General features: G+C 35.0%; 2 protein-coding genes across 2 annotated transcripts in view; both read left to right on the plus strand.

Moving 5' to 3' along the window:
- The first annotated feature begins 4,596 nt into the window (after nt 1-4,596).
- On the plus strand, nt 4,597-7,331 carry cist1 (colon, intestine and stomach enriched 1). The gene is made up of 4 exons (XM_026222086.1): nt 4,597-4,757; nt 5,771-6,058; nt 6,266-6,426; nt 6,680-7,331. Exons 1-4 carry the CDS (start codon nt 4,706-4,708, stop codon nt 6,725-6,727), a joined length of 549 nt encoding a protein of 182 aa, XP_026077871.1. The 5' UTR covers nt 4,597-4,705; the 3' UTR covers nt 6,728-7,331.
- Nucleotides 7,332-8,115: 784 nt separating this feature from the next.
- LOC113055154 (cAMP-specific 3',5'-cyclic phosphodiesterase 4D-like) overlaps nt 8,116-14,929 on the plus strand; it is a 64,012-nt gene continuing 57,198 nt past the window's right edge. The window contains exon 1 of the mRNA XM_026221169.1: nt 8,116-8,189. The gene's annotated coding sequence lies outside the window, so the exon portion shown is untranslated. The remainder of the gene's footprint in view (nt 8,190-14,929) is intronic.

Consider the following 14,929-nt stretch of genomic DNA (forward strand, 5'->3'; position numbering starts at 1 on the left):
TTTGTATCAAGTGTTTCACTCGTCTAACGTAGACCCTCAACCTGGCCTTGCTCAATTGACGTGGTCTTTGCGTGGCTTGGATCAGCAAGGACTAATTGGACCAGCTGTTGCCCACAGGCTTTGGTTTGTCAGTGTCTTACATCTGGACAGCATGCTCTCCAGCCAATGAGTGCAAACAACTACTTTCCAGATGTTTTCTTATAATCAGTACTGACATCCAAAGTGTTCATGAGCACACAGTCCATTAAGTGCTTTGTGTAACAAAACTTTGAAAAGAACAAATAACTAGCAGTGATTAAACTGTGGTATTGCAATGAATTTACGGTTATAGAAAACTACAACTACATTATAAAGCTCTGGTAAGTTAATGCGTTACAATAAAATATATATTGAGAGTAAATGGGAAAAAATGGTACATAACATTATAAATACTTAATATTACACTCAAAATATGAAAATCCTTTCATCCTTTATTCACCCTCATTTCATTCTCATATGACGATCTTGCCCTTAATTTTGGGGTGTACTAAGAACACAGTACACCCAATTGAAATAACTAGAACTAAAATGTGAAACTAGTGTAAAACTGACTGTTTTCAAACAAGTTTCCTCTCTCATCTGCAACTGGTCAGACAAGCAGACAGCCCCGCCCCCAAACTCACACCACTGATCGAGTCACTGTTGCTATGGTGAGGCAAACAGAATGCTCTGAAAGTGCCAGAATTGTGTACACTTTTCAGGGAAATCCACCTAAAAATGATTTACATACTTAAGGCACAATAAACAGTATTATATGTCATTTAAACCTGAAATAATAATAATAATAATAATAATTTAGCAGAAAAAAACCCATTCCTGCCTGCATTAGGAAATCTTAAACTTCTATACCATGATAAACTTCTGTACCATGTGCTCCCTAATGAGTCATAGAGACCGATTACACAGAGTTCAGTACAGAGAGAGGGGGCATATTCTGAAACCACATATCTGGTTTACAGAGTGGTTTCAGTCAATACAAGCTGTGCGGAGACTAATGGAGTGGGTGGCTTTGTGATCATCCACGGCTGCATGGAGAAGAAATTGGATGAGGGTCAGCACTCGCAGGGTCAGCAGAGCAGATATATCCTGTATAATCACATTTGATTAGATTTATGAAATACTTTGAATATACACTGAAATTGGTGCAAAGGGAAATTTCTCTGTGACTATATTTTCCAAGAATACTACTAGGATTCAAGCTCAACTTGTCTTTCTCTGCCTGTAGACAGTTTTCAGTCCAAGATACAACAATACATAAACTTCTCTGGGTGTGTGTTCACTACTCACTGCTGTGTGTGCGCATTTGGATATGTTATATGCAGAGCACAGATTTCAAGTAGGCCTCTGGGACATCATACTTGGCTATATGTCACATCACTTTAACTTTTCACTTTCAAATATATGTAAAATTATAAATTTTACACCATGATGTAGCAACTAGATGCCAATTAGTCTAATTATAGTGAATTGACAGTCAAAATATGAAACTAAAACCTCCAGTAGATGGTGGCAAGTCACAGTTTTAAGGATTGAGTGAGTCATTCAGTCATTCAACCGACTCCTTCAAACTGATTAATTCAGAAACAAAGCAAGTGACTGTCTTTATGAAATGCTCACTGAATCATTGATTCGATTCATTCATAAATGCCATTAAAACCCAACAACTTGTTTTCATTTTCAAACAAATTCTGATTATAGGGACAGATTATTGAATAAAGAGATATTCACATGGTTCGTTGGGCGCATGACTTATAAACATTGCATTATGACATTTGCATCATTTGCACATAACCAGCTCCATATGTATGGCTTGGAAAATGGAACTAAGCTACAAAACATGAATTTGTGTAAACTGTGACATCACACGTGCGCATACTCCGTGTTCAGACTGTAGGTACGTGCGCAAACATGTCGTGTTTCTTTACAAAGTGACATCACCGATTACTGGCCTGGCATGCAGAGTACAGTTTGTTCAGTTGTTTCTGCAGATCTGTCTGAACAAAGATCTTTTTGACAATGTTGTCATCTGTTTGTGAAACTATTTAAAAAGGTCAAATAATTATTTTTCTGTTGTTAGAACATCATTGGCATAAACGGTAAATGTTCCTTTACCTTCTGTGTTTGCTTATACCCAGCTGTGTGTGTGGGATGATTTTTTCTTGCACAATTTTTTAAGTCAATAAAAGTCTTTACAAATCTAGTTTGTAACAAACCTAATCTAACATAACTGCAGGTTAACTGAAACTGACTCCACTCTTTTTATCACTTCATGGACTTGCTCTTATTTCAAACTGTCACAACTGGTGCCATCTTAAGTCTCATTTATCAACTGCAATGAAAATGTCCTCAAAGGACTTGTAGTTGTTCAATCAAAAAAACCTCAAATAGGCTAAATGCTTTTAATTTTGGTACATAACATGCAATACCTGGTTTTATTGATTTTGTCTTGTAATGCTGGGAGACGGCACAGTATATTAAGAGGCGTAACATTTCCGTCACTTGAGGTATTCAGCCAATCACAACACACTGGATAGCTGGCCAATCAGTCTACACCTCGCTTTTCAGTTTTCAGCTTTAAAGTCTTATTTTCTAAATTTGTTTTTAAAATTAAGCAAGTTTATGCTTAACACGACAGAAAATCAGTAAAAATAAAATAAAATAATTGAGTACCCACTGGCAGATTTTCTAGTTTTCAGCATAAACTCACTTCATTTTGATACTTTTTACAATTATTTGTATTATTATTATTATTTATTTTTTTTTCAGAAAATAACACCACAAAAATTTCTAAGAAAATATTTTTTTTGTTGTTGTGAAGGTGTTACAAGGCCTCCCTCATGATGCTGACGTTAAAACAGGCTTTTAATCAATGTCTGACACCTTTGAAATATTGTGCAACTGGCATTAGAAGAGGTGGATGGACTGGGGCTCATTAAAAAAAGTTGTTGTTGTTGTTATTGTTTATGACACATTTCACTCCACTTTCCCTACACTTATACAGGTACATAGGCTATTCAGGTAATCATGATCAAAAATAAAATCAGCTCAAAGCAACAACTGTTTATTGGACCGTTATTGCAGCATCAGCACTAACACTTTGCTCAAGGGCTCATGAATCAGTTGAAACGAGAGTTCAGTCAACAACACCAGCTTGTTTATTTGACAGGAAAGATCGCCATCTTGCGGTGACTGTGAAAACTCCAGCGACCGGAGTTTACTTTACTCCAAAAGTGAAAACGACACATACTGCATATATTTAAGCGTTTTTACTTTTTATTTTGAATTAGTCAATGTACACAGTTTTATATGTGGGTTACAACGAACTATTAAACTGTTCAATGAAACTGAATGCTCAGTATGGCTTAAATTTCTTGAGTCAGTTTCCTTTCAGTTCGTTTTTTTTTTTTTTTTTTTTTTTTTTTTACTGATAGGCTACATTTGTGCATTTTCAAGATTAAGACTTTATTGTTTTCATTCCAGGTAGTATTAGAAACGTTTTGAGTTTTTACTACAGTTAAAATGTGCTTTATTGTTCTCAGTTCAGGTTCAGGGAATATTAGTACATTTTTAATATACTGTAACACCTGGTTTATTCTTTTGCCTCATTTTAAAGTTGTCATTTTAAAGAGGTATATTATTTGTAAATGTTTGTTTGCAAACATTTTGTTTACCTTGTTTAGTGATTAAGTTCATTGACCAAATGTTTAAAATGAATTTTGCTGATGTAATGTTTGTCAACTGGAGGGATAGACCACACAAAAGAAAATGAACAGGAAATAATTATTTTTGGTTGAACTACTGTATCCCTGCTGCAGCCTGTATGTTTAGTCTATATGAGAAATGTTATAAATGCAGATTGTTATTAAATAAAGGCTTTTATGTGTTTAATGTGTTTTGTGTGTGTGTGTGTGTGTTATGAAAGTTTTACCATAATAATTTGTAAGTAAACAAGAGTTTATTGTACTGCAGAGACATATAATACTTCTATGTGAGATTAATTGGTTTGGTCACAGTTCAATCATTTAACTGTCACAAACAGTAGAACTAGATACAGTACATTTCAAACAGATTTACAGATTTACATATCATACTGTATAATGTTTCCAACTTGCAATCCAGCTATATCCGCCTACATGCAGTCCATTCACATAACGCAAAATATATATAATAGTAAGCTATATAGCAAATCTCATCTGCTTGATTGTTTATATTGATATCGCTAGCTCTAAACAGCTAAATGCCGACAGTTAGGCATTAGCTATTATAAACATTAACATTATCATTTCTATAAAAGCTGTTTTAAAACAATGTGCTTGTGTTACACTACTTAAATTAATATGACTACTATAAAAATACACGTATAGACACTATTCTGCAAACACTGTGTACCTTGTGTAAATAAGCTGTTAGCAGATGTAATATTATACTTGATGTTTGCAATATGAGGCTGTCACTAGATGTCTATGACGTAATGGCAGGTTTACAGTATGCCAGTTCAAATACTTCCGAAAGAACGGAGCAATTATTCACCCTTCCGGCTGCCAGAAACCCCTCCTCCTGCCACACGTCCACATCCTGCTGCTCAGGATCTGCTGTGTGTTTGTGCTGGGAGCTCAGCTGTGCTTTACACCTGTGGGGTTTATTTCTACATCATAGCATTGCGAAAATGATCTTCTCAGTAGTTATTTTCATGCTTATTTCTGTCGCGGCACCAGAAGGTAAGACAAAATGCTTGTCATTTTTTAAAACATTAGCTGTTTAACTAAGCAAATTATTTATTTTTCCGTAAAAAAATGAACTGTAAGTATAGTGTTTAATATGTAAATCCAATGTTGTGATATGTAAATATTTATGTTTGTGCAATATTCAAAAGTCTTCTAGACAATCCAATTATTTATTATCATTTCAAAAATCAGTTATAAATTATTTATATATTTTCAATGTATTATTATTATTATTATAGAATCAGAATAAATCTGTTACCCCTAAATGTGAAAACATTATTGCATTTAATCAGTTGAGGATTGGTTGTGTATATACTGTAAAACACATGCACTTTTTTAGTACTTTTACATAAACCTCATTCTTATTTCATTCATGACCGACAATATGCATCATTATAAGCTATTAGTTTACGTTAAAACTGTGTATTGTTTATATTCAATTAATATACATAAATCCTTAATATAGCAGCATTTTTTGAGTGTTATAAACATAATAGAGTTTAGTTTTTACTGCACTTTCTGGTAAGTATTTACATGGCTGTGTGAATTTCTTGATTCTGATTGGTTAATCATAGCATTTTATGTCATAAAGTGTATTTATACTGTATTTATGTATTTAGTCTATTTATACTGTATTTATATTTATATTTATACTGTATACAAGAAATAGCTCACCCAACAATCATTATTCACTCACTCTGCTACTAATGTTATTGTTTGTTACACCGTACAAAATATGACTGGAACATTATACTGTATATTATAGCTCTGTGTGAGAAACAAACGCAAATTGAACATGCAGATTACAAACTGACACTTTCATAAACTTGACACACATGGTCAGAGAAATGTCGTTATATGTCATTGTATGGAGAATAAAAATTATCCTTTGTGTTCCGCTGAACAACATGAGGGTGATTCAAGAACGACATCATTATTAAAGAGTGAACTATTCCTTTAAATGTTCTGAATCTGGCAAATTCATTGATTTATTTACCTGTCTACAGATACTACAACAATCCCAAGCACTGTTATGTCAGCTACAGAGACACAGCAGCCCAGCAGTTCAACGGTCCAGTCCACAAACCCTCCAGATACCTCACAGACCACAACACAACCTATCAGAGTACAACAAACAACACAAATGGATGTCACAAACAACACTCAGACAGCCACTTCCCAATCTACCTGGAACAAGACATCTGAACTGACAACATCCGAGCTGAAAATCACCACCGTCAACTCTAGTGAAATGACATTTCCAGCAGAACCAAACAGCACAGCCAGCTACACAGGTACAAGATTCAACAGATATTTAGACTGTGATGACTGAAGACTAAGATTCACCTGCACAGCTTTCATAGCTGTGCTAGATTAGTCTTGCAATTCTTTTGGCAAGTTCAGAAATTAACAAGGGCTTGGGGAAAAATGCAAACAAAAATGAAGAATAATGTCCCCCAAGTTTGTAAAGCTGTATGTGTTTGATTTGTCTCTGTATACAGCTCTGGGAGACCGAGATGAACAATATTTGGCATCAAATCCAGGGCTGGTTGCAGTGCTGTGTATCTTCTGTATTGTGTTGGCTGTAGTTGTTGTGGTTGTGATAGTGAAGACGGTTCGCTCCAGGACACCACAGTTTGAGAGGCTTGATGATGTACCTATGGTAAGTCCCATCATATTTACAGTAGTATTCCTGCATCATAATCATAATTATGGGCCAAGAAGCATAGGTTTCTGCATTTTCTTCTGGCTGTGAGTTTTAGGAAGCCCACACAGTGTTTGGCGCACTAATGATGAATATACTATGTTTTAGTTCAGTATAATATGTAAGGGTTATATTCGGACATTTTTTTTATTTTGGAGGAAATACCAAAGTGACTTATTTGTGCTTATTTGATCCTTTTTTCTTTCACCAGGGCAAGGTAAATGAAGAAGCACCGTTTGCCCGCTACCCTCCAAAATAAAGGCCGGTTTCTTCTACTTGCTGTCTCAGTGAACGATGTAGCTATGTCTCTGATATTTAGCTTTTTTGGTTTTGAAACGAAATTTGCCTTTTTATCCTGCAGACTTAATGTGCAATACTCAGTCTATTAGTTGGGAAATATGGTAATGTTGTGCTTCGTTTTCCCCTTAAAATACCACAGCCAATGACAAACTTATAGCGAAATGACGAAATCCAACTTTTTAAGTCCTATACATTTTTGTTTTGGTTATGCCAGTCTTCCCTTGTAAGCCTTTTTGATTTTGTTGATCTTTTGACCAAATCTGCTGAATTAATACATGCAATTTAAATGTAAATGTGCATAATGAAGATTGCTCTGTTAATATTTGTGAAAGACTATGATGGAAGTGTGACATTTTCAGCTTGTCCTCCAGATGGCGACAAAATTGTTGAACTGTATTTATGATGTGGTCATAAAGACCTGCTGTGCTCTTTAACATTATTTGAGAACAGAGAGTTGTTTTTGCTCAAAATAATAATTACTTTTGGCCTTGGACCACTTCAAATGAATTTAAAACAATTTGACAAATGTATTGTAAATAAACATACATTTAACAATAAAGCAATGTAAAATGGTATGCTTTCATTTAAATTTTTTTTGTTTTAGCGAAGTTGTGTGTGTGTGTGTGTGTGTGTGTGTGTGTGTGTGTGTGTGTGTGTGTGTGTTTGTGTGTGTGTCTGTGTGTGTGTGTGTGTGTGTCTGTGTGTGTGTGTGTGTGTGTGTCTGAGTGTGCGTGTGCATGTTTTTGTGACATATCAGGACACAACTCTGTATAATGACATGGGTATGACACAGGTATTTACAAGGAGAGGGTGACTTATGAGGACATAACCCATGTCCCCATTTTTCAAAACGATTATAAACCATACAGAATGAGTTTTTTTTTTTTTTGGAGAATGTAAAAATGCACAAAATTTCCTGTGAGGGTTAGGTTTAGGTGTAGGGTTGGTGAAGGGCCATAGAATACACAGTTTGTACAGTATAAAAACCATTACGGCTATGGGATGTCCCCACTTTTCACAAAAACAAACGTGTGTGTGTGTGTGTGTGTGTGTGTGTGTGTGTGTGTGTGTGTGTGTGTGTTTCACCTTTTTGTAATTTTTCAGATTACTTACAGCATGAAAAAGGAAAGTACGTACTTTCCGTGTAGTTAGTAACGACTGCAAATGAAATGGAAGAATAGCATGTCACACAGCTTGGCATCTGATTTGAGCTATAGCTGCTGTTTAGGACAGCGTGCTCTCATTGTTTACATCAAGACTTTCCTACCATGTGACTGGACTGGCGTCACTGAATTGAGTGTGCAGTTCAGAGTTTGAAGTCTAATACCCTTCACCTCAAATATAAGCTGAAGAATGTGAGCCGGACAGCAGAACAGACACACCTGTGTGACACTCCCCTTCTGCTGCACAGGAACACACACGTAAGGCCTGCTCTTCCTTCTTTACGTCTTCTGTTGGAGCATTTACTGTGTTGGTTTTAACATATTACTACTAAGCTCAGGGTCTTAGTGAAATATTTCACCTCAATGGCTCAATGACAGTTTCAGTTTATGATACTATTCGAAACGAGCTGGCTAAATAGACTCAAGGGGCCACTTGTAAAACAATTTATATGTCTTGAATGGTTTATGTATGATTTTTTTTTTTCTTAATTCAACCGATAGTCCTTTGCCTGTGTTCTTTAATTGGTGAACAGTGGTTTAGTCATTTGAATTTCTACTGTTTCCAGTAAAACGAGGTACTGTAAATGGTCATAGGACTACAGAATGTTTTTTAGGCAAAGATTAGCCATGTATGATGACTTTGAGTCAAAATAGCAAGATACAAATAATAAATGAGATGTTTAATTTTCCTTTGGCTCTCCAGGCCACAGGCACAAAAACTATTTAGGTGTCCAGAAATAAGTGCTTATGGACAAAGATGGAAGATATTCACATGCTGTGAATGGTAAATAAAAAGTCAAATTATTGTAAATTAATCAAAGACTATTGGAGTACGTCTTACAAGAAAATCCTATTTCAGTCCTTTACAAAATGTTATGTTTAAGTCAAAGTGTTGCTTGATGTCTGTTTCTAATAATTTGTGAAATTGACTTCATAATGTCCATGTGAAAAGTAAATACTTCACCAATTGGTAGCCAAAGCAAGGGCGATATTTTAGTATGCTATTTCTAATAGAGCATTCATGCCACATCAGAATGAGCATAATTATGAGATTCTGTCCTGTTTAAATTACTTACAGATGTACTCAGTGGCTCCAGCAGTAAAATATAACGAAGTGGCCATCTTGCAATATTTCTGCTTAATAATATATATAATTGACTTTTGTTCATGTCTAAATAATGTAAGACTAAACTGAAAATAGATTAAAGAAATATAATACACAACAAATGGTGTCCAAAATTGTTAGTGAATTTCACAAACGTTTACAAAAGAAACAGAAAGTAACATATTGTATTAAATGTGAAAGAAAAACTGAAATGCTATTTTCTGGTAAAACGTACTCCAATATTTTACAGTGCAGTTTAAGGTAGCTATGTATAATTTAATATAACTACACAATGTGTACTGTAGAAATGTATTAATTTATTTGCATGACCACTGTTTGTTTGCTGTACTGTAGTTTCCTGAAATAACTTTTTGTGTTAAAGAAACATTGACATAGAAACTGAAAATCTGAGTCTGACAATGTTCGGATTGTCATTGAGTCATTAACGCATCCATCACCGGGGTTGGTTGGTGTCTATGTATTTGAATGAGGAGATGAATAAAGACTGAATTATTCCAAACAACAACAAAACAGTATTATAACTCAAATAAAATAATTTGCAGTAAAGTCACGATGTTATAAAACTTCAAAATCACCTGCAGCCTATAAACCAATTGTGCTTCGCCAACACTTTGTCCAGCAGAGCTATTTGATCGTGAAGTGAATCTGTAGGGAAAAACAGCTTCAGAAACAGCCTGATAACTCAGAATGACTGTATTCAGTCGAATGACTCAGGCAGGAGTGATCTGACATTAACACTGAAGAGTTTGACTTCATATTAAGGTTCAGACACAGCAGCTACACTAGGTTGCATGTAATAAACAGGCACAAAGTGCATGGAAATATGAGTCATAAGCATTTGCCAATGAGAGAGAAAAAAAGTGTATATTAATGATCAATCAGCATGTGTAGAGCACATGAAGTAAAACACATATGCCATTTGAACTGAATGTATATATAATGGACTTAGAGTTTGAGTAAGCATAAGCTGTTTATCTGTATGCTGTTTCTGATAAGTCATTGAGCTTTGGATACATCAAGAGTGCTTTGGACAGATCTGAATGCCTGTGAGCATTAAACAGCTCCTGAGAGGTTTATGCATGTGCCATTTGGTTTTTCTAAAGGTTAGACAGTCCTTGAAATGGATTATGCTGAAATGTCATAATAAAATAACTAGTTTTTTAAACCATTTAAAGATCATTTAAGTAATGTATGCTTGTGCGAAATGTTCTGCGGTGAGGTTGTGTTGTTCTGACCTATGGTGTTTTGGGTGGTTTCTATGGCATTTCTATGGTGTTCTGGCTTTCTAAGTTTTTGTGAATGGGTTGCTAGAGCTGTGTTGGGCTTTTTTCCCCTATAGGCTCCTTCAAGAGGCCACCTTTAAGCCTCAATTATATTCTGCTAGACACGTGTGAGGTTCTTTATTAACTTGTCATCCATCAGTTTTTAATCAATGTATTTCATCCATTCTCTATGTTATCTGATAAGAGGTATATTCTTGCTTACACAGCACTATGCTGCATCTCCTGCTGTGTGTTTTACATTTATGGCTCTGCATTATAATACACCACTAATACATAACTTTCGATTTTTTATATATATATATATATATATATATATATATATATATATATATATATACTGTTCCTTTGCGAAAGTATTCATACTCCTTCATTTTTTTCACGATTTGTTAAGCTTCAGCCTTATGTTAAACTGCTTTTAATTACTTTTTATCCATTAATCTACACTTCATACACCATACTGTAAAAGCAAAAAAATGATTTTTATTATCTTTGCAAATTTCTTAAAAGTTAAAAACTTAAATGATTTAATTGCATAAGTATTCATACCCTTATCTGGGACAGTTGAAATTCAGCTCGGGAGCATTCATATTGCTTATAGATGTTACTACACTGCATGTGAAGTTAACCTGTAGCAAATTCAATCGAATGGGTATAATTTGGAAAGGCATGCATGTCTCAATAATAATACAGCTAATAATGCATATCAGAGCAAAAACCAACCCCTGAGGTCACAAAAGCATGTAGTCTCTGGCATCCGAAATGAAAGAAGTTTTAAACAACCAGGACTCTTCCTAGATCTGGCCTCCTGGCCAAACTGAGCAACTGATGGAGAAGGGCTTTGGTTAGACTAGTGACCAAGAACCTGATGGTCACTCTAGTTGAGCTCCATGATCATATGTGGAGATAGGAGAAACCTACAGAAGGACAAGCATCGCTGCAACACTCATCGATCTGGGCTTTATGGCATTGTGGCCAGACTCAATCCTATCTTCAGTGAAAAAAAAAAAAGCTACTAAAGGAGCCTTACACTGTGAGAAGCAGGATTCTCTGGTCTGATGAACCTAAATTTTAAGCATCATGTTTGAAGGAAAGCAGGCACTGCTCAACACCTCGGCAAGTAAAGTGTGCTGGTAGAGCGTCGTGCTGTTAGACTGTTTCTCAGCGGCAGGGACTGAGGGACTCAGTGCACCAAAATACTGAGATAGCCTTGATGAAAACCTAGTTCAGAGCATTCAGAACCTCAGACTGGGCAGAGGGTTCACCATCCAGCAGGACTATGATCCTAAACACAGTGGTAACAAGGCATGATGGATCCAGATTGTGAAATACTCAGACCGGCCCGCTCAAAATTGCTTAAATCACCTTTCTTTCCCATTCGGACATTCAGTTTGTAGTTCAGTAGATTGTCTTGACCAGGACCACACCCTAAATGCATTGAAGCAACTGCCATGTGATTGGTTGATTAGATAATTGCATTAATGAAAAATTGAACAGGTGTTCCTAATAATCCTTTAGGTGAGTGTATATATATATATATATAAAACAGTTATATGCAATTATTTATGGTGAGACACCATAGGGAAAACAATATTTTTTGAGATTTTGGGCTATTTGGCTTTTCATAATATGTTGTTTCAAACTATTGAAAGGAAATGTCCAAAATAAACTTTAAGTGTTTCTTTATCTATTTGCGTCTGTAGATTAAAGTTACAATACATATCTTAAAATGTTGTTTTCTTTTCTTTTTACAAAATTAAAATGCTTTGCTTCAGAAATTTTTTGCAAACCTTTATTGGTTCTGAAAAAGAAATGCATATGGTTATTACCAACCTACATTCCATAAATGTCACGTTCCCCTTTGGAACAGGTTAGATATCATGTGTGCAAAGCAGACGTCAGTGAGACGTAAATCTGACAGCAGTTAATACGCAGGTGCTGATTAAAAAGTGTTGATGTATCTTGTAAGACTGCTTTTATTATCAGTCAGGCTCTAAAACAGTTTTATTACCCTTTGTTCAAAGAAGGAAAGCAAAACCATAAAACAGGATGAGATTTTTGTATTTGAATATTCCCAAGTGCATAATCTACCGGCTCAGATCACCTTCCAGTCTCATTAAGTAAAGATATGATTAATTAAGACATGACTAACGTAATGTGACATAAGGGACATTTTATTTGCTTATCGTTGATGAATGTTATCATTGATCACTGTTACTCATCTCTCTCTTTCAGCGCCCCCTTGAAATGTTAGTTCAGGACTAGACAGAGATTTATGATTTAATTAAAGTGTATCTTTAATTAAAGTTCTTTATACTGATCTGCCACAGAACTTAGTAAATGTTTTCTCGGTGCCTCCAGTTATGAAGAATCTCATTTCTCAGATCTGAGCTGTGATGAAACAGCAGATGTGTTTGTCATCTGCCATATTTCAGCGTCTGTCTCTGAGGCGTTCTGCCATTTGAGCGACTGTTTGTACACATCTTTCATTGCATTTCATTGCATTGATTTAGACTTATTCAGATTATCTTTAGCCCTTAAAGGGATAGTTCACCAAAAAATAAAAATTACCCCATGATTTACTCACCCTCAAAACATTCTATATGACTTTCTTCTTTCAGACAAATGCAATCAGAGTTATATTTAAAAATTAGCCGGTTCTTCCAAGCTTTATAATGGCAGTGAATGGTGTCAAAATGAAGCAGGACATAAGTGTACATCCTTTAACCTAAAGGTGAGAACTAATGTTATCCAACAACTTCTTACGCATGATGTGTGTTAGTCTGCGTCACTCAGCACAAAATACTTTTTTTTTTTTACAGCACTTTCTGATAACACAGGGCAGAATGTAAGAAAGAATCAAGGTTTTATTAGTGATGCAGGTTTGAGTTTCTTTCAAGGAGTTATAAAGCACATAGGTTATAGATTGTAGCCTTATGTAATCTGACTGAGTTCATGAATACAAATCATAAATTAATTAATGTGTTCAGAATTCAGAATTAACATTATTCTGCCATCAATTACATGATTACTACTCAAACACACACACACAAAAAAAAAAAGGCAACAGCAAAGCAGCACCATAAATGTGGCCTATATTAAATACACTGCAGTTTCCAGCTGAACACTTTGTATAACGTATAAATAAAAAGAATGGTGAAGGAAATTTTAGGTCAAAGTCTAGTTGGTAAATAATAATGCACATTCATATGTGCATACACTTACATATTCTGTATCCCTTATATGTTGAAAATGCAAAAGTCACATTCAGTTGGCTGTGAAATTAAAGAAGTAGTTTGCATTACTGGGTTGGTCTTTTACTGTAGAGCTTTTAATTTGATTAAACATATCTATCTTATTATAATATTAAATGTTTCGCTACTTCGGTCTTATATAGTATGGAAGGTGGACACGGCCAAAAGTCTATAAAGGGGACCTGGACACATTGCATGCTAACGCAGAAATTTTGATTGTGTTGTTTCCTATAGACAAGCCCATTCTGCCCATGTTAAGGCATCAGTTTTCTTAAGTTCCTGTAAAGATGAATATTTTCATTGCAACGTGTTTGAACGTGTAATACTTTTTTAAAGAAGATATACCTCTAAATTGACCAAAATATGAATCCTTAGTTCTTTTTGGCATTCCTTTACTGATATACAGCATTTACTGATACAGTACTGATACTGTGATAAATTAAATGAATTAATGGAACAATGTAAATTCTGCCTGAGAAAGAGTGTTGAACTAATTCATGTCATAATACTGACATCACACACAACGTACCAATGCATTATCCCTCATGAACAAATACATGCCTACCATCGTACAGTAACAACATCCTTCATGATGTTTCCGATGTTTGTTTACATATATGTACCATAATGTAACATATGCCAATATAGTCTGAAATATAGCAATTTAATTCCATTATTATCACAGACAAACAGTGTTGACACAGTCAAATTTTGTTCCTGTCAGCCTTCCATAACCTAGCTCTGATCCGACGCTTCACACTGGAATCCATGCTTCTGTGAAATGTATACCCTGCTGACTTTGAATTGATTGGTAATCTCAATCATTTTGACATTACCAGTGCTATTAAACCGCTGAAGCATACCTGCCTGAAAAATCAAGTTGCGTAATGGAGAGCAGCAGAGCTGTGCAAGAAATTCAAAAATTACTTTTGTAAGTCTTTTATAAATCTTTTTAAAAAAAGAAACAAAACGTATTCCCCTTTAAAATAAACAAGTGTAGATAATCAAGTCTATATAAAAATGCTTGAATGTGCATCATCTGACAAAGACACTCACAAACTTCCTAACGACTTATTGCTTTTTCTGTGTTTTATATGTAATAACTGTAATTCTGTGTTTAGTGATTTTGTGTCTGTACTGTAAGTGAGCTATAAAAGCAGGAACACATTCACACGCACACTAAATTAACACTTAAAGAAAATCACTATTTTTGGAGGTGTAACAAAAGGATCCATCGCTGAATAATCACTGAGTGAAACATCAGCTGTCTGGTGTAGATTGTCACGGAACATAAAAATATTTGGTCCAACCTATACTTGGTATAAACAAATGACATTA

The sequence above is a fragment of the Carassius auratus genome, chromosome 36 (assembly GCF_003368295.1).
Source record: "Carassius auratus strain Wakin chromosome 36, ASM336829v1, whole genome shotgun sequence".
In the NCBI taxonomy this organism is placed as follows: Eukaryota; Metazoa; Chordata; class Actinopteri; order Cypriniformes; family Cyprinidae; genus Carassius; species Carassius auratus.

What these genes read in the sequence shown, in the direction of transcription:
- cist1 (XM_026222086.1), top strand. Translation starts at nt 4,706, where the DNA reads ATGATCTTCTCAGTAGTTATTTTCATGCTTATTTCTGTCGCGGCACCA. An exon ending in TTCTGTCGCGGCACCAGAAG is followed by an intron (nt 4,758 to 5,770) that starts GTAAGACAAAAT and finishes ACCTGTCTACAG; the next exon opens with ATACTACAACAATCCCAAGC. An exon ending in GGCTTGATGATGTACCTATG is followed by an intron (nt 6,427 to 6,679) that starts GTAAGTCCCATC and finishes TTCTTTCACCAG; the next exon opens with GGCAAGGTAAATGAAGAAGC.